At 38.2% G+C, this 24,322-nt stretch overlaps 1 protein-coding gene across 6 annotated transcripts in view; it reads right to left on the reverse strand.

Annotated features, from left to right (window-relative positions):
• arhgap42b (Rho GTPase activating protein 42b) overlaps window positions 1–24,322 on the reverse strand; it is a 125,147-nt gene that overhangs the window by 51,438 nt on the left and 49,387 nt on the right. For all 6 annotated transcript variants that reach the window (XM_078929554.1, XM_078929556.1, XM_078929553.1 and 3 more), the window contains 2 exons: window positions 23,126–23,221; window positions 17,416–17,477 (listed from right to left, as the gene is read on the reverse strand). In XM_078929554.1, coding sequence (XP_078785680.1) covers window positions 17,416–17,477; window positions 23,126–23,221 — 158 coding nt within the window. The remainder of the gene's footprint in view (window positions 1–17,415; window positions 17,478–23,125; window positions 23,222–24,322) is intronic.

Raw genomic sequence — 24,322 nt, forward strand, 5'->3', positions numbered from 1 at the left:
TGATTAACAACCAGTAAACTTGTTGCTTTATGCTGCTTCATGGTCTTACCCCCCTTCCCCTCCTATTATCACCCTCCTACCCCCCCCTCTCTCTAACGTCCCTCTCTCTTCTTCCCCTCTTTCCTTTTCCGTCCGGTCCAACGCCAAGGATTTTCAAACATGATTGAAATTAATAAAGTTTGGCCTCAATTACAAAAGGGGTTTATTCAGACATACCTTTGGTTTGTCTGAAGATTAATAACCCCTCTTGTTAAAGTAAAATATGTCCAACACAAGAGGCCCTCAGCTCTCATCTGTCTGCCTAGCTGTTGGACAGGACAAGTTAAAAAAAAAATAAAAAAAATAAAGAAATTGATCTCAGTTCAGCTGCCATGTATTTAACAATCACCTAACGGTTGAGTCGGATTCACAGCTGTTATTATTGTACATTTGTGTCAATTTATGTAGTGTGAAATCCGGCAGGAAGATCTTGTCAAAAGCAGCTGAGAAATGTTAAGTGTTGCTGGAACACCTTTGGAGTGCGAGCAAAGCAGCACCAGAGCTTTATTTTTTTCTTTTGCACAAAATAGAAGTCAGAAGGCAGAGATCTGCATCCCCGTGTCTCGAGATATATATATATATATATATATATATATATATATATATATATATATATATATATAGGGTTCAAATGAAACCATCAGTCACACCAATAACCACAGAAGGAAGCAAAAGGAATTAGTCTCGCTCATTAGAGAAGATGCAAGCAAAGCCCCCAAAGACTACATCAACGCGTTAGGAGGTTTCTCCTGATCATCATGACAGAATAAAACGTCCCGTTTCATGCTGATGGTGGGATCTGACCTTTAAGAGAGGGAGATGCTGAAGCTGTGTGCTGCTCCACAGTTTGCAGTTTGTTTTGCTGGAGAGGTTTGTGTGTGTTGTGTGTAAAGAAGGGGGGTAGGAATCTCATTGCAAAGCTAAATCTTTATCTGCTGCAGAACTGTCACCCGTAGCAAGCCGAAAACTTGTCCTCATCTAACTTTTATGAGCGATGAAATGAAAACAAACCGTCTGCAGGCGGAGTCACACAATAGAGTGAGTAGATGTGACATATTTGTCCTTCACATTTTGTCAGCGAGTAAGCTGTTAAGTAAGGATGAGAAAAGGCTGCTGGAACAGAGACAGTGGATCTCCCCTGTGATATGTACCTTATTATGTATTAATGTTCTCCCAAAGCCACATAATGAAGGCTTGTCCTCATTCAAACTCAGCTCACTTAAAAATAATTTGTGTAAAACAAGTTGTAACCATCAATTGCTTTGTTTTGTGTGTGTGCAAATGTCTACTTCTGAAATGTGTGTGGTATTACAGCTCCCTTCTGTATTAAAATCTGAAAATTTGGCTTTTAAGGGCATCTAGAAAAGCATCGGTAATCATGTCTCCTTATCTGGGTTCATGAGATCATTCAGAGACTCTCCCAGTACGGTGAGCTTTATCGTCTACTGCAGGAGCTGTGTGAATGAAGGCCGCTTTCAGCAGGATTTCCGGACCAAAATGCGTACAGTGTGAATTATGCTTGACTGAAAGACTGAAATATTTGTTCAAATTGTCAAACAACAAAAAAAAAGAAAAAAGGAAAAAAGATTATTGACTCCAAAACCTTAAAATACCTGCAAAAGCTAAGTAGGTCAAGCTGGAAAAAAAACAGTACACCGAGCTTAAAGTGCCAAACAAAATAACGATGACAATAGAGGGCTGCAGGGTTGCACGGTATAGCGCTCTTGCCTCACAGAGAGAAGGTCCTGGTTGGAATCCCCAGCTAGGACCTTTCTGTGTGGAGTTTGCATGCTCTCCTCATGCATGTTTGGGCTTTCCCTGGCTTCCTCTCACAGTCCAAAACCATGCTTCATGGGTTAATTGATGACTAGATTGTACTTAGGTGACTGTGAGTGTGTATGAGTGTGTGATGTGCGTGATGTGTGGCCCTGCGACAGACTGGTGACTTGTCCAGGGTGTACCCCGTCTTTGCCCATCAGTAGCTGGGTAAAACTCCGTCAGCCCCATGACCCCATAAGGGAAACAATGAGTTAAGAAAATGGATGGATGGCTGACAAAAGAAAAGCCCAATAAAGATTAGTAAAATGTAGGGAAAAAAAGTTGTCTAGTAGTTGTAAAAATAAAAGAACTGTTTAAATGATAAAGGTGATAACGTAAAGATTAAGTATCAATACGATTTCTCAAAGAAAGCATAACTATTTTAACATTCAATTTTACTATATTGAAAAAAATATATACCGGTATATATACAAACAGATATATATATATATATATATATATATATATATACAAACACAATCCATTTTTATAAGGATTGTAAGTAAAAGATCCCAATTAATGTAGAGATATATATCGGAAAAAGTTTTATAGCTGCAAGCATGCTGCAGTTATTGGCTCTGAGAGAACTCAATAAATGTAATGTTTGCTAATTCTGTGAAAAGGAAAAGCGGAATTGCCCCACAACCAATGGGAATTGTTATGTCAATAAATAATTTACTTGGAAGAAAAACAGAATTTTTTTTATATTTTGAATATATTGTGAAAAGAAAGTACCAATAAACTGTATTCCATTTAAAACATATTAAAAATAATTGTTGTTATATAATTATATTAAGAAAATGCCTGCATTCTTTCTGGACAGTTCTTGGGGATCTTGTCTTTTTGTTGTTCCTGCTCAGTCCATAATGACTTCTAAAACATAAAAAAAGGAAAACATCTTGGACATTTATCTGTTTTTTCCCAACACTTTTGCATCTGTTGCTAGAGTGATTTTGCCTCAGATCAGCTGACATTTGTCTCTGAGTTCAAAGCTTGAACTGTTGATCGCTAACTTCTTTGAAAGAACAACAGGAAATGAGGCCCATTCCTTTTGTCAGTGGCTGAGTTGCGGCTTCTCACAAGTGAGGAAACCATCTCGTGGTCAGATGCTTAACAGGGGTTTGACAAATAAAAAAAAAAAAACTTTAAAACTTTCATCCAGGAGTTTTACATTTCACCATTTCGATATATTTTACCTCATAAACTCCAGTTTACAAGTTAAAACAAACAAGGCGCACTGTCTAATCGTTGTCAATTCTCCGCTTATGCTTTGATCACGTTCACTTTTTTTCTTCTTTACCTCAGAGCTCCATTTTTCCTCAGGGCAAATTAAGCTTTTTGTTGACCTAAAAACATAGACTGTGACAAATATGTTTCCTTAGAGAAGATAAGATTTTTGCAGAAAAATCTTAATTTGTCAAAGTGAAGCACTTCCCACCCATGTACCAACACCATGTGCACATCTCCAACTAAAATAAATCTAAATATTTGAGTCGGTCCTTTTACAGTCCGTTACTAATGTAATGACATATTCATGGACTGCCAGGACATAGTAATGTATTCATATGAGATTTTGTTTGTACAGCTACGGACACACCGGGCATAAATAAATACACGCTCAAGAATGCGCATTTAGCGCATTCATTGAAAGAATCATTGAAAGTGGTCGCGTGAACGCATGCTGCTGAGGACGTTGTGAACGAATCTTTGAACCAAATTTCATACTACCAAAAAATGATGGTAGCTTTTGAATACATTTGCTAGGCGTTTTAAACACTTATACAGAGCAAAAGATGGAAGTACAGTAGAGCAGATGTTCAACACAAACTCAAGAGTAGAGAAATGGAACACACTAGACTTGGAATAAACTGGCTTTTCCTGCTTCAATGAAGCTTCTTTCTTTGGACATTTATGCGCTAGACTTATAATCTCTGATATGGTTCATAGAATTTGAAAATAAAAATGATGCCTGAAGTGGAATGGGCACATTGTACAAACTTTACTTCGCCCACCTTAAATCCTCTTGAAAAAAGCAGAATAAAGTAGAACAGAACAAAGTAAAGTTAGAGTAAAAGTAGGACTGTTGACGCCACCCACCTGTCATGTAAAAACACAAAACACGGCTCTGTTAATGGGAATTTGGAATCTACTAAAACTAGAACAGCTGATTAAAACAACTGATCCCTTCTATTGATTTTTATAAAAGATAAACTAATCAATAAAAGTCAACAAAGTTTGTAACTTGGGTTGCAAATTTAGATGTAAAAGTCAAACTTTTAAACCCATGAATTAACCCTTTAACATCAAACCGTTAACTCCCGTGTTGACATTCTTTTGTCAAGTGTAACTCTTCAACCGTTAATGCATTTGACCTAATTCCAGAATAGCAGCTTTGTGCTGATATGCAACCATTCACAGAAGCAAAGTGTTTACACAATCAACGTGAATCAAGCTGCTTTTCTCTGCATCAGAATCAGCTGATTCACGTTGATTATGTAAATCAGGGGTGCCCAAATCCAGGCCTCGAGGGCCGGTGTCCTACATGTTTTTTAACCAACCTGCCATTGAAGCTCCTTATTGTCTAAACACACCTGATCCAGGTAATCAGCAGCAGAAATGGCAGGGTTCCTGGAAAACAGGCAGGCCAGACCTTGAGGTCTGAATTTGGGCACCCCTGGTGTAAACGGTCTTAGGTACGGTACGCCAAAGAGAGCGTGTTATTTATGTGTCCGATGTCAATTGGTTCGATGTTTTTTCAGAAACCACCCTGTAGTGGTTTTACGAGAAATGTTGTCCATCCAGGTTTGGGTGCAGATGTTTTTTTTTTTTTTAAAGAAAATAATGAGTCTTCAGCAGCTACCAGTGTGTGTGCAGACCATTGGATAGATACATTAAAATGCATGTGTCAGAGACGATCTATTAAATAAAGTGATGTTACTGCTGTTTATATGCATGCAGAGAAGTGTTTAGATATTAACATGAGTATTTTTGGTGGTTGAGATTAATATTTTGACATCTGATACTCTTGCATCAGTGATGGAAGTGAATAATGATACACTCAGTGGAAACTTGGCTCTCGCTAAACTGAGGTTTACTTTAGCTATGGGGCGGAGAGCACAAAGGTTTGACAATGTTCATTGCAAATACTCCTCAGACTTTCATTAAACAAGCCTCTGTGGATGTTGCAAAGAACAATGAGTGCCTTTATTTGACAGTGTTGGTTCAGGGTCATCGGGAAATTCCTCAGTTCACAGGCCAGCACACAAGGTACCCACAGAGCTGAGTTACTGTACTGTTAAATCCTGAGAAAACAGCAGCAGCAGCACTTGCCGCACTGCAGACACAGATAAACCTTTGAACCATTTGCTTCAGCCTTGCTTAAAAATGACACATTCTCTCTAAACGTGAGCATTTAAGATGACATTTTCAGTTTGGGAAAAGATAATTCAACAAAAAGCAGAAGTTCAAAAAGTGATAATTTCCTGAATTTCCCTTTAGTTTTAAAAAGTAAAAGAACAGTTTTGACCCTCACTGAAACTGAGTAGCTTCAGTTCTGTAGCAAAAACATTAATAGGGACGTAAAGGGGACGTAAAGACTTATTTGTTATCTGCAACAGAACTTTTTTAGTTTTTACAAACTATTTTAAACTCTCAAGCCTTTTATACCAACAAATTAAGGGTTTAAAGGTATTTGTAGAACCCCTCTGATGATAATTGTGTTTTTTGTTCGTTCTTGTGGGATTATTCTCATGATGGGGGGCATTTTTGAAGAAAATTAATCTCAAAATGGCATTTCTGAGTGTTTCTTTATTCAAATTGTTCTTTATTCAATTGCAGTGTGGAAAAGAGCTTATTTGTGGTGTAGAAAATATGCTGGGTGGGCTCCATTTGAATGCATCCACCTATGGATGACTACATCCATGTATGTCTTTTTTTCCTCATCTCAGCCGATATCTGACTTAAAACTGTACGGCTGGATATCTCTAATATTGCTTTCCATCTTTTTTGCACCAGTAATGTTAGATTGGGGTTGTGAGGGGCTGTAAGCTACCAGGAGCGCGGGTAAACAGATTGGTAATGGGAAGGGGGGATGGGCTTTTCCTGAACATACAGTCCCACCCATAACTTTCTCCAGAACAGTTTAACGCAATAAACTTTTTAAACCCCGAAGAAAACATTCGGATTACATCTGGCCTTCTTAAGAGTACTTACACTGTATTATGGTGGATGTTTGTTTAAAAGCAACAGTAATGTGGCCGTATGGTGTTTTCTTCTAGATTTATTATTTTTCTCTGGTTTTACCATCTTTAACACCTATTAGTTGCATATCCTGGTTTGTTTTTAGCATTTGCATTTTTTTGGTAGAAATATCATTTTAATGTCCTGTTTTAGTAATCGAGCAATGATTGTAATGTATGACTGTTGCACGGACCAGGAAGCACTTTTTTTTGAACGTCAATGTTCTACTGACAAAAATAACTATATCTATCAGAGGCGAATTACCGTCCCTGTCCAATCTGCAGGAACTATGTCCTAGAAAACGACACAGGTTTTTGAATTTTGCTAAAAATGGCATAAATATAATTAAAAGATAAAGATTAAGAAACTGATTGATTTCTAATTATATAACTTCAATTGCTCCAAAAATTGATTCATGATTTTTCCTAATAAAATATAATTTGCACATATTTTTAACTTTTGATACTTGATCAATTTTTGCTATGAAAATTTTTGAAACAGTCTATTTTACTGATGTAGTATTATTTTTTTTTCATCATGTGCACGATTTTTATAATTAACAATCTGCATATATTTTAGATAACTGATCTGCATCTGCCATGTTGATTTCTAAAATAGTTATTTTTTTACATAATATTTTAAGTAATTCATCTTTTCTCATGTGCTTTATTGATACCTAAGGATTCTTAATTCTGTCTGATAAAAGCTAGGAACCGGATAATGATAAATCATGTAATAAAATGGTTACAGTAGAACAGGGGTGGGATTATATAAATTCGCTTCCTTCCACTCCCTTTCAAGCAATATTTAATTTTATGTCTAATTATCCAAAATTTGATACGTCTTTGTATGAATGTATAACTGATGATTGTATTGTTTTGTGTACTATTCTTATTTGATTGCTTGAAATAAACCATTTCAAATCAAATCAAATCAAAATCAAATCAAAAGATCACTGGAAATGCTTTGAAAATAGTTCAAAAGATAATTGGAGTGGGATTTACATATAACTAATCTTACTATGGACTTTGTGTATTTTTCCCCTAAATGACTTAGGGAAAGTGAAATCTTTCCTGCTTCTTCACAGAAACAACAACAGGAAACAAACAAGATGCTGCCATGAAAGGTTCCCTCCCAGAGGGATAGGATCATCACTCCAAAAGCCACAACATCAGGGCACAGCCCTTCCACTCCGAAATGCCATCCACGCTCAGTGGTGCTGAACCCTCTTAAACCATGCAGAACTTGAAGCACTATCTCCTTACATGCTGCTGAAAAGGGTGATGAACAGTGAAATTATGGCCAAATTTTTAAAGATGGAATTTGGGACGTTTTCAGGTGGAATAATACCCTTGAACAGTTAGCAAGCCAATCACAAAGCAAAAAGATTTGCGGCTTGGCATCTCACTGAGCCAACAGACAATAAAATGCTTCATGCTTGACAGACCTGCAGCAATAGGTCGACTGGTACAAGTCTTTTTCCAAGCAGCTGAGGCCCCTTATCCAGGACGGTTGATAACATTCCACAAAGGACAGGGAGCATTATGGGTGACATACAGGTTTTTCTCACCGTCTGATGGATTTCAGTGGCTCTCATAGCTCTGCGCTTCGCTAGATTCAGGCCAGATGTGAAACTGGGAGTGAGTTAGAGGAGGGACTCTGGATTTTATTTTGAAGAACTGCTTCTGAAAGTCAACACCTGAGAAACAACCTTTCTTTTTTTTTTCCAGCATGCAACCTCAACCGACGCAGATGTTTGCTCTGATGTGCAACGGCAACAATACATGTCTCGAGATAAAAACTCCAGACTCCGAATGCATTTAAATTTTTCATCTCAAAGTATGATAAACTGTTCCCAAACAATATATAAAACCATGAAATATTCAAGCTTTGCTTTGTAATTGTGATAGTGCCTTGCTATAAAGCCTGAGAATTTAAGTTATCCCATTATTTGTTGCACCTTTGGTGTTGAGTTGATTATTTCTCTTTTAGTCCCCTATGAGTGTTATTTGTCACCGAATAAACGGCTGTGTGGCCAACTTTAACCCCGCCCGGTTATCATAATTTTCTTTATGTTACACATTTCTCCCTCCTCTCTGAAGAGGGACTCTTGGCATTCTCTTGATGAGCTTTAAGAGGTAGTCACCTGAAATGGTCTTCAACAGTCTTGAAGGAGTTCCCAGAGATACTTAGCACTTCTTGGGCCTTTTGCCTTCACTCTGCAGTTCAGCTCACCCCAAAACCATCTCGATTGGGTTCAGCACCAGTGACTGTGTAGGCCAGGTCATCGGGCGCAGCACCCCATCACTCTCCTTCCTGGTCAAATAGCCCTTACACAGCCTGGAGGTGTGTTTGGGGTCATTGTCCTGTTGAAAAATAAATGATGCTCCAACTAAACGCAAACCGGATGGGATAGCATGCCGCTGCAAGATGCTGTGGTAGCCATGCTGGTTCAGTATGCCTCGAATTTGGAATAAATCCCCAACAGTGTCACCAGCAAAGCACCATCACACCTTCTCCTCCATGCTTCATGGTGGGAACCAGGAATGTAGAGTCCATCCGTTCACCTTTTCTGCGTAGCACAAAGACACAGTGGTTGGAACCAAAAATTTCGAGTTTGGACTCATCAGACCAAAGAACAAATTTTCCCTGGTCTAATGTCCATTCCTTGTGTTCTTTAGCCCAAACAAGTCTCTTCTGCTTGTTGCCTTTCTTTAGCAATGGTTTCCTAGCAGATATTCTACCATGAAGGCCTGATTCACACAGTCTCCTTTAAACAGTTGTTGCAGAGATGTGTCTGCTGCTAGAACTCTGTGTGTCATTGACCTGCTCTCTAATCTGAGCTGCTGTTAACCTGCAATTTCTGAGGCTGGTGACTTGGATGAACTTATCCTCCACAGCAGAGGTGATTCTTGGTCTTCCTTTCCTGGTGCGGTCCGCATGTGAGCCAGTTTCTTTGTGGAGCTTGATGATTTTTGTGACTGCACTTGGGGACACGTTCAAAGTTGACTGACCTTCATTTCTTAAAGTAATGATGGCCACTCATTTTTCTGTACTTAGCTGGTTTTTTTCTTGCCATAATACAAATTCTAACAGTCTATTCAGTAGGACGATCAGCTGTGTATCCACCCGACTTCTGCACAACACAACTGATGGTCCCAACCCCATTTATAAGGCAAGAAATCACACTTATTAAACATGAAAAAGCACAAAAAACATTTCACTTTGAAGCTCAATAAGAGAATGCCAAAAGTGTGCAAAGCAGTAATCAAAGCAAAAGGTGGCTACAATGAAGAACCTAGAATATGACATATTTTCAGTTGTTTCACACTTTTTTGTTCTGTATATAATTCCACAAGTGTTAATTCACAGTTTTGATGCCTTCAGTGTGAATCTACAATATTTATATTCATGAAAATAAAGAAAACTCTTTGAATGAGAAGGTGGGTCCAAACTTTTGGTTTGTACTGTACCATCGTCATTAAATAACTTTCTCGGGAAGACATAATAAAAGATAAATAAAAAAAGGTAAGTTGTCTTTTTTCCACTTAACATTTAAATCAGTGAGAAAGAGTCAAACTCTCAGTTCTCTAACAGAAGCAGGTCTCACTTCCTGTTTCTAATGGTCTTTCTCCCTTTTTAGCAAAGCTCTGCTCTCCCTCTGGACAGCTTGGCAAAGCTTAAATTGCTACAGTGGGAATACGATCTTTCAAATACAGCTTTTAGTGCAGAAGCTGTGTTGATTTTGCCTTAAGCCAATAGATGAGAATCTTTAAAATTTCATCACAGTACTCAATTTATGCCGCTGCAGTGAAACTAAAAGACAGAAACAATTTGGTGAAAGTGAGAGTCAGACAGTTCCTTGCAGTTACAGCAGCCTAATCAACTTCTAACACAAATAAACTACAAAATAAGAGCGGTACCTGCTTTTGCTTATGTCAAAAACAGTTTAACACCCACAACTCTCTGGCAGTGTTCAGTTTATTTGTGGAGGCAAAACAGAAAAGAGTAGGGGGAAAAAAGTCTGCTCTTAGTTCAAAGTAAGCTCCTTCCTCCAACATTCTTCACAGAAATCTATATCAAAAAGCTGTTTTTCGTATCATGGGGATTTAAAAAGAATTGAGTTTACATTTGACAAATTGCTGGCACCTGGATCTCCAGAGAATTCAAATGTATGCGAGAGCGGAATAATATATTCTTCCTCCATCACCAACATTACGATCAGAGTGCAGAGATCAGAGCTATGTATCTCATATATTCCAGAGATCTGATGAGAGCGAGGCTGCTAGGTAAAGAGAAAAAAGGATGATGCAAAGAGGACGCTTTTTATGCAAGTAGAGAGGGATGTTGGGAGGGAGAGGGCCATGAATAGAATTTGTTATTTAAAATCTATCATGGATGAATAAGAGGGCTGCATCTAGTTGCTTCAGTGAGGAGTCTGCTCTGCTGCTGTTTTGATTTGTTAAGCTGTTTCTTGAAAATATTCTTAAATCTGGGTGTCTTTATTTTTATTTCAGTTAAGGTTTGAAAGTGTATGGGATAAGAGGACTAGTGCCAACTTCTATCAAATAGGAATAAAACAATTTTGCCAAGATGGATGAATTTACATCAGAAGCCAAAGAGATAAGTTGTGGTGTCCCACAAGGAACAATTCTGGGTCCACTGCTGTTCAATATTTGTAAACAAATATATTCTATTCTACAGACAATAATGGTGAACACAGAGTTAAACAAAATAAAATCATGGATGGATTACAACAAATTATCTTTGAACCTAGATAAAACCAAAGTGATGTTTTTTGGTTGTTACACTGCCAATACCAAGCTCCCAGTAAAATAAATAATGTATCAATTGAAAGGGTTACAGAAATCAAATTCTTAGGAATTGTTATTGATAACAAACTTAGTTGGAATCCACACATCAAACACATACAAACTGAAGTCTTAAAAAGTATTTCAATCATACATAAATCTAAACACATATTAGAACACAACAGTCAATATTTATTGTAATGCTTCTTAATATTACCATATTTTGCCTACTGTATAGAAATGAATAAATGGACCTTTATTAATCCCAGCAAGAAGAAATTTGGGGAAATAATTATAAGAGTTCACGACATCTTCTCTTTTTACTTCAAAAACGAGCCATCAGAATCGTACATAAGGCTGCTATCTTGATCATTCAAACAATTTATTTATCAATCCAGACTTTTAAAACTGTATGACCTCGTTGATTTTTAAAACACCACAACTTCTATACAGAGCCAGTTTTAATGATAATCAATGATTACTACATATCGGTTACCTAAAATGTAGATCATTAATGTTTATGGAAAAGATGTAAGAATTATTTCTGAGGATAATCAATAAAAACACTTGATTGTGTTACTTGATAACTTGATCTGCAATGTGTAGCAATAATATCTGGATTAATATAAAATTGCATTCTGATTATAATCATGCAGTACGACATATCTGTTACATGGTGTGTGATTCACGTTACTGTTTACTGAAATCATGAATGAATGTTTTCTGAAGATCAATCATCAATAATCACTGGATTCTGTTACTTGAAAACCCCAATAGGATCAGAACCGGACTACGAAAATTCTGCCATGAAATGACATAACTCACTAGAGGTGGGATTATATAAAATAGCTTCTTCCCACTCCTTTTCAAGTAATAAATCAAGCTTGACTTTAGTTAATGATCGCTATATTCAATTAAGCAAATGTGATTTAAGTATGTCTTTGTTTTTGTTTTTCTGTAATGAGTTTGATAAATATTTTTTATTGTATTGACTACAATTAATGCTTGAAATAAAAATAAAACAAATCAAATCAAATTTCTACAAGATATCTAAAAATTGAAAAGAAGATGTAAACACTGGCATCAGTATGTTTCTGGGTTCTGCCTTTGTTTCTCTTATTTGTGAATGCAAATGCTGTGACATGACACTTCTAACTTCTGTGACTCTGTGCTGCCTCCTCTGCGCTTTGAGATTCTCTTCTGTGACACGCACGCCCAAACAAAACATAAAAAGAGGTGCATAAACCTGCCCTCATTATTATGACAGCCATCAGGTGAGTGACAAACAAATGCAGCAGCGCTGTCTGAGCCATAAAGAACAAACATTTAAACACTTTTGTCTTCTTTGCTGCTTCAGTTGAAGAAAAAAACGTAAACAAAAACTGCGTCTAAGAGGTGAACAATGGCGTAGCACTCAACAAGCCTCACAGAAACAAAGCCCCACCTATAGGCTTACAATTTCTCTCTTAAATAAACTTGTCTGCGCTAAAACTTTTTTATTAAGTTGCTAAGAAATAGAAACTGCGACAATAGGTGAGGTACTGTCCCAGTGATATGAGTGAGGTCAGCTGAAAACAGACTGCCTGAAGACCTGAAGCCCCAAATTTCACAATTTAAAAAATGATAAAAATGAAGAAAATACCAGGCTAAAAAGGGCACAGTTGCAGCGACACAAATAATTACAAGGAAGCATGTCCAAAGAGATCCAGACTGTTTAAAGGCATATAGAGATACTGAAAGTTCATGAAGTCATTAACATATCCCCGACGCGACTGCATCAACCCATTTCATTAAAAAATAAATAATAGGTATTTTGTTACTGCAGTTGGGTAAAGCCAGTGTAGCCCTGTGATCTGATTGCAGAACACAACACAACTGTAACACTTGTTTTCACTACACCATGTTTAAAATATAAAAAATAAAATGCATCAAAATTTCAGCAAATATGCACAATACTTATTTAAATTTGTATACTGTAAGGAAAACAGTTCCTCTAATGATAAGAGCCCTTTTTGTTGTATTCATTTGTTTATTCTAATTTATGTCATTCAATTATTTGTGTGCTCATTTACTATAATTTACTTATTGAGTCTTTCAGTCCTTTTATGTTTTATTACAAAGAAACAAAAAAAAAAACTAGTATTTACTAATTACAAAAAAAAGTTAGATAAACTCCTCCCAGGTCCTAAAAAAAGCCTGTTTATGTTGAAATGCGATCTCAATGTCTGTTTTATTTTGCATTTGTTTTCTAGTGTGAATTTTATGTTGAAGTGGGTTTGTGTGACTTCCTGTTTTGTTTCTGGTCTAGGTGTAATAGGTTCTTGGATATGGGTGTGTCTAAATAAATGTGGCGATCACTCCCAGCTGATGTGTTGTTGAAAGGGAAGTCAGGGAAAAAGGATTTGTTTGCGAGTGTGATTAATTTGATTTGTGAGAAATTTATTGCAGTAAAGTTTGACACAGTAGTCCAGTTACCACGCAACACTGTAGTTACCAACCTGCTAACAGGTTATTTAAACTCCTTTTGTCTTTATAGTTGGATGTTATTCATTGATGATGCGATGATGGAGTTTAGTGGATTTCATGATATTAAAGTAAAGTATCTATTGTAAGAAGTACTATAGTGTAATAGTAAAGTGGTATTCTTGAGACCAACAAGATAACACGATTACCACACAAGGCAGCACACAATTGCCACTGTCCTAGAAATTTTCTTTCTCCTTCACCCAAGATAAAGGTAGCTATCCTGAGGGCAACGGGATCATAACCCATCCAGATGCATGAAAAGTAAGGACCACCATTAGACACTATGAAACCAACCTGGATAGAGACACCACCCTATGCGTATAAAACTAAAATTGAAATTCTAGGTTAAGATATTTCATTTTCTTTCTCCTTTCTTTATTTCAAACACAAAATAAAAATAAACACAAGAGTTTAAAATAGACAAACAAAACAAAAAAAAATGTGCTTGAAAAGGAGTGGGTAGAAGAAAAATCTTGTATGACCCCACCCCTTTTTACAACCCCTTATGTTGTGCATATTTCTATTTACAGTTTTACAAAGAGCGTTCATGGGTGATTTAAATTTGCCGTTTTTACACTTGTAAAAGGTTTGCACGACACAATATTCAATAGAGCTACACTGTCTTCAGAGGTGACTCTAATCTTGGAAAGGGCAAGTCTTTCCATCATAAAACTTGCTTCACTTTAAATGTCAGAATATAAATGTCTAAACTGACATGTTAACTATGTGATATGCTTTGTGTTTCAGAAGCTAGAGCTGCTGCCAGTGATCTAGACATTCAATGGAGCACAGAAAGTCAGAGCAACTTCAGATGAGAGGTCTTGTAAGCATTTGCTTAAAATATCTGTTCTGCTTCTGGTACTAGAGCTGTGACGGTGTGGGATTTTTGATCACCGCGGTGATGAACCAGCAGGGGGCGCGGTGTCGCAGTTACCCCCCCCCAAAAAAAAACAACAACGGCGGACAGCTCTCTAGCTGCACGTGGGCCTTCACCTGTGCTCTCTGGTACAGACATCTTCTCAGAATATTATATATTGCCCAGTAATAAACAAGACTGCAGACACTTTGTCAGCTTTCCGGTATCCATGAAGCCTGACACCCATGAAGAACGCGGGGCAGCGCAAGAGGGAGAGAGAGCGTGCAGGGAGTGAAGGAGAACAGTAATAAAAGGTTTCCCCCAGAAGCCCCTGAAGTCTGAACACAGGACTAGCAGCAAAAGTAAATTATCAGCAAAGATGAATGTGTTTAATGTGTTTATTATAGTTCCAATCACGCACCATATGCAGAACTTTCCAAACAAAACAAACTAAAAAACAAAACTTGCGGTGATCGTCACACCCCTATCTGGTGCTCTTCATTGTTAGCTATAAAATCAATTTTTTAAATGATTTAGGCCTGTTTTGTTTTAATCCTTCAGAGACACCATCTCTAAAACATCTGTTTTTCGAGTATGTATAAAGTACTGCCACACTGTGTTCCTCTGCACAGAATAAGAAAAATTGAAAAGGCTGTGTAGTACGATTTCAAATCTTCATTTATAAAGCACTTTCATCTGTAGGTAACACATTGTGCTTCACAAAATTAAAGCAACTTTTGCTCTTGAAAAAAAAACAAGACCAAGGAGATATTTTTTAATTCATAAAAGTTAAACTGATGTGACCTCTTTGACCGCTGACATGCCGAACAGCACAACATTTTTCTCATTGGGACCCATCTTTTCCATCCATGTGTGTGTCTGCATATTGTAACCAATCTTTTAATCCGTTTTTGTTTGCGGTTTGTTTGAATAAAACTCTAACAACATTGAAAAGCGCACACTGTGAAGTTAAAAAAGGTTGCAGACATGCATGCACGCATGCATAAAACAGCTAGCCAAAATAAAATACTCTTCCACAGATAAGTGAGCACATTTAGCTTCTTTTCAGATTCCATAGCAACTCTGACAGAAAAAATAAATCAAATTGGGTTTTATAAGAGATGTTTTGTAAGTTTGGCAAGCATAAATCACTGTGTCTCTTATGGATGAGTAGCAGTGGGTACTGCCATGATTCCCTCCCACATCCCAGTTGCTTTTATAGCATGGGTAATCATTAAAAAACAGCCAAAGTACAGTCACCACATTGTTGATACTCATTGACATAAAGTTATTTGACCGAACCAGTTGGGTGGACAAACAGTAAAGTCCACAAAGGATATTTTTAACAATAAAAGGATGTAATTGTGTGAGTTTTTACTACATCATACTTGATGTAGCACTGATGTTTTGTTCCCTTCCTAATGCTTTGCTCTGCATTCTAACTACACATAAATATCACATATGCTAAACCAGTCTAGACCAGTTTGGCTCACAGACTGGTACACACTGGTACACTAATGTCTTGTAAGGGGCGGAGTTATCTACACTCACCATTTCCTTTATTAAGTATTGCTCATCATATAACTTGTTTTCTCCTAATTTTGCCAAGCGTAATCGTCTCCAAAATAAAAGACCAGGGTGCAACAAAACTTAAATTCGAGAATGCACATTTACCATATGGGGTTTGACCCGTATAGGTGCTGCAGGTTTTTAGGATGTCCGGGCCCGTGGATTGGTTATAGAGAGGAGCGGCCACATCTTAAGGGGCAACTATGTCTTGCAGTTCCCTTGAGGCTCGTATGGCCACTTTATGGAATAATGTTGTTGAAAATAAAACGTTCGATTATAAGTATATCATGAAGTATTTCTAAGGCTAATGTAAGTTGCACGGTTGTACAGTGCCCTTACGCTAGGTACAACTACGGGCACTTTGCTGACCCCACGCAAATGTCAAATGCACCGGGTGTGCACATGATATGTAAATATCTGAAGGAGGCTCGTAGGATGTCCACACAAACTGATTGTCTAATTTCCTTATTTCTAACAATCAGGCTGCAAACAGGAAGCCTGGACTACAACAGGTCCAATTTGCAATTCACATGATTAGGATTTAGGTAATAAAAACGAAAAATCTATAAGACACGCCTGCATCCTACCTACTTCACCCTTATATATAATTGCATGTTGTAGACATGTTTGCATGACATCATAAAAAATGTATGAACATTTTCACTCAACTGGCTCACCGAGTGGTCTACAACGTTGCTATTTTGTGCGACCATATGCGTGCCCTGTACTGGTTTGCCTGCATCTACCTGTAAGAGCAGTTGTGACTAAGGGTTTCAGAGTGTGGTCAATTTTGCTTATGGCAGGAAGAAATAAGCCGAAGGCTTCTGCAACCTTCACATTCCCACAAAGACACAACCCCCACCTCCACTGCCTTTGACCTTTACGTCATGCCTGGTTTGTCTGAAGACATTCTGGCTTGTTGAAGCTGTGCTTTTCGACCTTTGGTCCGGCTGACTGGAGCTGTAACAACCACTTTTTGTAGGACAACATCAACCGTCTTTAAATCATCTGAGCTTAAAGATCTTTCATGGAAAACATGAAGTCTTAATTGATTTTGTCAGCGTTGCTCTGTTGTGCTGTTGTTAACTTTGATTACATATTTCTACATTGATGGAGACTGTTTATAATTTTATGGTCTGCTTAATGTCAGTCATCTGAAACGCCAAGGGCAGAAATGGCTATGAAAAGAAAAATCTCTTGAGTGGTGGGTTTCAGTGTGTAAATTCTAATAATCTAGGTTCCCAGTGAAGTTAAATTAGCACTTGGGATTCCAGTGTTTTTGTTTTTTTATTAAGATTTCCTAAAGTAAACGGAATGGCCTTTTGCAATTACAGTCTTATTGTATTTCTGTTTTAATTTCCATTCTTGATTGGTTAGAGACATTTTCTGAGACAAATTGCTTTTCAAATCATATTGCTTGGACTTCAGCAAAAAAGTGATTGGAAAAAGTTTGAAAGAAAGTAAAAAAAAAATGTTAAAAAGTTATAGTAATTAGTGCTGTCAATCCACTCTTCCAGTTGTAACGTCATTATTATTGTTGTCAAACGGCGTTCTTACCAAGCGCCTTCGTTCCTCCTCGACAGTGTTCAGCAGTTGGGAAAACTCTTTGAATGATTGCGCTGAAACACAAAGAAAGCTCATTTTAGAAAATTCCGATGTTTGGTAAAGATAATACCCTAAAATGTATATTTCACAGTGAGTACAAACAACGAGCCCCCATGCATTAAGGAGACAGACGATATTTAGGGAGAGACTAAACAGTCCCACAGCTGTTAAAGATCAGATGTTCCAGGCTCCCCACAACCCCAGTAGCATGACGCTGAAATGTTTATTTACTTTGCAGCTTTAGACACAGTGAAGCACATTTAAAAAAAGTAATAAACGAATGCAGCTGCCCAATTTAAAACTAAGGCTTCCAGTAAGAAACAAAATTTCTTCCCCTTGCTAGGCTTTACAATATACTGAGAGATGGATTGGGGTAGGGATGTTTGCACCATCTGGGCTGTTCTTTAGAAGCATATATTTCTTTCTGCATGGCCTGATGAATTCAGCATTCGACTCATCCCACCTTATCTGCTAGAGAACTCTGCCTTGATGGATTCAGAGCTTCATTAAAAAGAAGGCCAGATACAATTTGGCCTCTGTTGGTCAGCCCCTGTGTCACCCTGTGTCCAGCCATTTAGCAGTAGTGCAGCTGCTGTTTGCCAACATAGTAACATCATTATCAGCACTGACAGCCTGGCATGGAGACCCATGGATCATCTTAGACACTCTGGTCCATTTTCACACCAAAAGCTTTTAAAAAATGGAGAACAATGACTTTTTGCCAGTGATCCTGCAGGCGAGCTGGCCCTTCTATTAACGCTACCAGCCCCTTTATCAACAGCCCAAAACTCTCAGGGGGTGAAGGGCACAGCAGGAGGCGATGATGGGACAAGATTAGAAAGAAAATGGGAGTCAAAGTGGGGTTACACCTCGCATATAATTCACTGGTAAATGGAGAAAGGACCATAAAGGACATGAATCAGTAGATGATATTAAGATTTTGGTCTCAGTAAGAGTAAAAAGAAGATAGACAGAAATAAAGACATTTTCTGCATTAGTAGACTTGTTGCTACTATTAACGTTGTACAACTTAAGTGTCACCACTTCTTTTAATAGCTAACCCCTTGGATTAATCTGGTTGTGAGAACTAACAAAAGACTCCGAGTGGAACTGACCTTCCAACGGTGGGTCTTTGTAACTTTTCTGAAATTTAAATCTCTAGAGCAGCATCAATCTTTTGGCCCGATTGATTCCTAGATAACTGACATGGAATGTGAATGTCACTGCAAGAAGTCACAGAGGGAAATCGATAAAAGGTCAGGTGAACCTGTCTGGCATCACACACAGGACTCCAGTGTTATGTGAGGAGGCTGGGAGCATCAAAGTGAACTGTACCGATACTGCATCAGGGTGGTGGGTGGCATTCACTCGAAGGTCTAGCTGTGTCAGTCAGAAGGCTCAGTTTCATTGATGACTAGATTGATTTCAACAGGCTGTTTCATTTTTCATCTCTAATAGTTATCATGGCCTTTTCTTGCTGTGATGGTGAGTGAACACCATGAAGCCAAAGGAGATATACTCATTAGTTTAACTAAAACTTGGTCCAGTTTTGTTGAAATACATTTTGTATTGCTTGTACAGTATCATATAATACAGACACTTGAGCCTGAAAATACACCCTGCAAAGGAGCACAACAACAATCAATTTTCCTTTTTATTTAACCAAAACTTTACCAATAATGAATATTTAAAGAAATACTTGGCAATACTAAGTACATACTTTTATATTTTTTATTAGATTTAAAAAATCTAAACTGCCAACAATGAAACCTTAATAAATAAGCAACCATTTTGCTTGTAAAGAACGTTAAAGACCCCACTCTGATGAAAATTGTGTTTCTAAATGTTCTTCTGGCATTTTTCTCACCATGGAGGACATGTATAAAAAAAATCAAGATAAAAATGGCATTTTGGAGTTTTTCTTTATTCAAACCATTATGAATTAGAACCAGATGAAAACATGTTTGAAAAAGCTTGTAGTTATGATGTATAAAAGCTGCAATTGGCAGCCCACAAGGTCCCTTCACTCCATTCTGATTCATTCACTTGTAGACAATTTGATCCAAGTACGTCTTCGTTTTCCTCGTCTGAGCTGGAATCTGGGTTGTACACCTGGATAGCTCAAATATTGCTCTCCATATTTCTTGCACTGGTGATGTTAGGTTTTGGGTGAAAGGGGCTGTAAGCTAGCAGGATAGTGTGTAAATAGATGGGTGAAATGAAGTGAGATGGGCTTACTCCACTCAAAAAAGTCCCACAACTCAGTGCTGAATTTGACCAACTCAGACCAATCACTGTTGATGATGTCTGGCTCCAACATGGTGGAGTCTGTCTCTTGGAAAATGGCTACTGAATTAACCTAATTTAGTTGGAGCTGGAAGTAAACCATTTTCTGAGAGTGCTGTATGTCACAGCTAACAAAACCAAATAAAAGTGAATAATTACCAGTAAGATGCACCTATTGAAACCGAATCTGAAGGACTGTTCTTGTATGGAAGCAACCTCAGTAACCAATGATGATTTTGATTTTTGTTATGGACTAAAGGACTTTTTTTTCCCCTTAACAAAGCTCATTTTCAATTGTCAGCTGTTGTGCCAGTTGTTTGTATTATAAATACAAGTGGGTAAGTCAAATCTCCCTTACTGAATGCGTGATCAACACATATTTTATGACAGGCGAGAGAACAAGAACATTGCCTCAAACGTAAATGTGTTTTGCCCTAATGATGCTTGGCTTTGGATCTGAATTGTTCCATTAGGCATAATCACCAACTACACTCATGGCGACTACACAGTCGCCGCAGCTTTGTCAGAAAAAAAGGGGACTCTTCATTCTGCATTCTGATGAAAATCCAGTCTCATGTCGAACCGGCTGATATGGGGTTCGGCCCTCACAGATGGCCGGTAATTCAGCAGTCCGCAGCTCAGCTTAGAGGGAAGAATCTAACCTGGAGATAATGAGTGCAGTGGAAAACAAGGAGAGAAAGATGAGGCCAGGCTGGCCGTGCGGCCCATTAGAGCCGCCGCGGCCCTCTTCACGGCTGCTTTCATATCCCCGTTGGAGGCTACAAGGCTTCTACCTCCATTAATCTCTGACACGGATCACAATTAGTCCTTTTGATCTCTTCCAGACTTAAAGAGAAACAGACCAAGCATCATAAGCAAATCAATTGCATTAATTATACATGCACGGACACAATAGACATCTACAAATCTCAGAATTGAATTCTGATGAATGACTGATGAGGCGGCTCACTTTCTTCTTAACCAACCACCTTCACAGACTGAAAACTGCTCAGACTTAACTTTGTGAAAACATGAATCATCTTTTGTCCTCTTGGTCCCATTGGAGTCATTGAGAGGAAGATGACCTCATGCCCAAATGTGACAGTGAGGTTTTAACTGAAATGATATTACATATGCATGGCACACCTCTCTGTGGATGCAGATTTAATTTAACCTGATCCTCAATGTGGCAAACATCATGGCAGCATGCGGTCTTCAGGGGCTAAAGCTGTAGGAAGTAGGAAATTGAGTAATTGATCTATAATAGTAGAGCTAGCCCCGCCACCAGCTACAACGTCCTTTGGGCAAGCATATTAACCTTTTAAGCTTTAGCTCCAGTGTTAAAATTCTTTTGACTACCGTCACTCTTCAACTGTAAATGTAAATCACTGATTCTGTAATAAAGAAAAGTGGCTTTGAGTCAATTTGCAATATTTTACATAAGGTAAAGTGAAGACTCAGTCATCCAGGTTGCTTCCATCATAGTGGTAGGTTTAAAGGTTGTCATCTAGACTTGGTTTTTATAGTTGAAGACGTTTCACCTCTCATCCAAAAGGCTTTGTCAATTCTGAAATAGCTGGTAGAAGAGCTGGTTTATATGTGCTCATGGGAGAGGAGTCAGACCTGAAACTGCATCTACAGCAGTGTTCTGAAACTCAAACTCACAAGTCAGTAACAACTGAAAGAGATGACCAGGTTGGGAAGGGTAGCCACTGTCTCCCCAACTCCAGCTGAGAACAAACGACTCCTAACGACCTGAAGCCAAAGTAATCTACAGAAACAGTACTATCCAGTTTCAGGTCTGACTCCTCCTGCTTTTTTACAAGCTATTTCAGAATTGACAAAGCTTTTTGGATTTGAGAACAGATGTCTTCAACTTTACAAACCAAGTCCAGATGACAACCTTTAAACCTACTACTATAATCATATAAGCTTTATTGACGTGAGGAAACAATACCAAGGATTCCGTTTTCCATGCTGCCATGAGGTCTTGATCACATGGCCAGCCTAATAAATAATAATGCAAAAAAAAAGGTACTCTCTCTGGTACCGCTCAGGGGACCGGGTCAAAAGGGTGGTCAGGGCCGGGGCCGGCCCGCGGGCCATAGTTTAGGGACCCCTGGTCTAAGGCTGGGATGCCCAGTTTAGCTTAGTCTGTTTAGTTTAGCTTAGCAATCAGCTCTTGTATTATAACTGATTTTATGTTTTGTCCAATTAGAAAAACCTGTTCAGGCAACTGTGTTGTAATATTGGGCTATATAAATAAAAACAAATTCAATTGAATCGAAATGAACATTTAAAGAAGCTATGAGGCAATCCCAAGATTTCTGCGGCGAATGCTGTAACTAGAAATAAATCATACATATATTTCTACATATAATTACATAACCTAAAAATGAATAATAAGTTATTGCTAACTATATAGGGGATATATTTTTGTACATTTTATATACATATTTTACTTCACCTGAAAATAGCACACTAATGGGGTTGATAGAAAATGACTTCCTTACCGACGCCAACAAAATAAAGCAAATTCGGTTGTCATTTTGGCTTCTTAGAGCCAACGGGTACTTCCTGTTTGGAATGCGAAGAGGTCACTCAGTCCAGTTCTCATATACAGTTAATGCACAGAACCACAATCATCCTCTTTCTGTTACATCCATTGATTGAAATAGCAGTGGTAACAAAAGATCCATGAAACTGTGTGTTTGTGGGGGGGCACCCAATATAAGAAATGTGTTATTTTAATTATTTAAACATAATTAAAGACTAAAAATAAAAGCCCTAAATTTACTTTTAAAATGTAACATTTTTAACACACAAGGAAGATGTCTTTGTAATTTGCTCCTGATGCCAGCACAGTTGTCTGATGGCATCAAAAAAGGCTTTGATCACTTTAAAATGCAACAAAGGCATTCTAATACCATCAAGACGCTTCACTGTTGAAATTCCTCTGGGATGTGGTGTTAAGTATAAGATTAACTCAGAGGATTTGGGTGGTGAAACAACACACCAATGTCAAGTAGAGTTCACAGGTAACGTCATTCTTGAAACCCTTTTGCCCGGTCTCTACTCTATTGTCCTGTCACTTGTTTTGTTACGGTTTAGCAGATAACAAATGTCTCTGTTAATGCTAACCATTTAAAACTACTTGAACTTTGGACTTGTATTCGGATTGGAAGATGGAAAACTCATGATCAATGCTCATACGTTTTCAAACTCCCCAAGTTAGGACAGCAAATTTAAGGTTTGCAGATTTATGTTCAAATCAGAAGTTAAACATATTCCTTAAAATTGTAACAGATTCTTTAGTGTTAGGTTTGAAAGAATTAGGTTTTGGAAAAATTGGTATATTTTCATAAAAGAAACTTACCAATGTTCACCTCATCATCTGTCTCTGAGTCACCGATGCATTCAAACTGGAACTCCTGCAAAGACTGGGAGAACTTCTGGACAGCTGCAGAAAGACCTGGATAAATCAAATGGGAGAAAGACGCATCGTAAATCAACCAAGAACAAACAACAAACAGATCAAATTAAGTGCAAGATGACCAGAAAGTAGATTTAAGGCAACCCTGGAGTCTAACTTCCTATTACAGTTTTTCTCAAATGCTACACAAAAGCCAATCCCCTAAACCAAATGACCAGTTGTCAAAACACATTTACTAAAGCTAGCAACCATTTTCCAATAGCATAAACACATTTCACATGAAGACACATTTCACAAAACACAATCCTCCGTTCTCATTCATCTTAACACATTTTTCTTTGATAAAACACAAGTTGCAAAAGAACTCTCCTCATATTCTGAGATGAAAGCTCATGTGATGCAAAATGCCTGCCACAGTCATCAATACTTGAACACAATGAACACACACCTAGCGTCATTCATTACACACAAGGACTCAAAATTGAAGACACTTGTTGCTAATGCTGTGACCACATGTATAAAAGCCAGTTCAGAGTGCACAGTTTGATGAAGATTCCAACCAAACACAATGGATGAAGGAAGAGTCAGGGGAAGAGGAATTTGAGTCAGAGGAGGGAGAAGAGCTGGCCATGGTGGAAGAGGAGTTGGCCATCAAGGAAGAGGAGCCGGCCAAAAAGGAAGAGGAGCAGGCCAATGAGGAAGAGGAGTTCAAATCAGAGGAGAAAGAGGAGTTGGCCAACGGGGAAGAGGAGCCAGCCAATGAGGAAGAGGAGTTTAGATCAGAGGAGAAAGAGGACCCGGACAACAAGGAAGAGGAGCTGGATAACAAGGAAGAGGAGTTCAGATCAGAGGAGAAAGAGGAGCCGGACAATGAGGAAGAGGAGCCGGGTAACGTCGAAGAGGAGTTCAAATCAGAGGAGGATGAGAAGACGGCCAACAAGGGAGAGCAAGACAACCTCGCACCATCATTACGAACGAGATGAGCCACAGTAATTGACAATGTCATTGTCCATGGCATGACAATGGCTGAAGCGAGACTAAGAGTCTGTCCAAACATAAGTATGTTCACCGTGGCAACCATTATTATGGTATTCAAACTGCAGAAACGAAGGCAAAGAGGCCGTAACATCATTGGCCAAA

Source organism: Oryzias latipes, chromosome 13 (genome assembly GCF_053564925.1).
Source record: "Oryzias latipes strain Hd-rR chromosome 13, Olatipes_Hd-rR_3.1".
Taxonomy (NCBI): Eukaryota; Metazoa; Chordata; class Actinopteri; order Beloniformes; family Adrianichthyidae; genus Oryzias; species Oryzias latipes.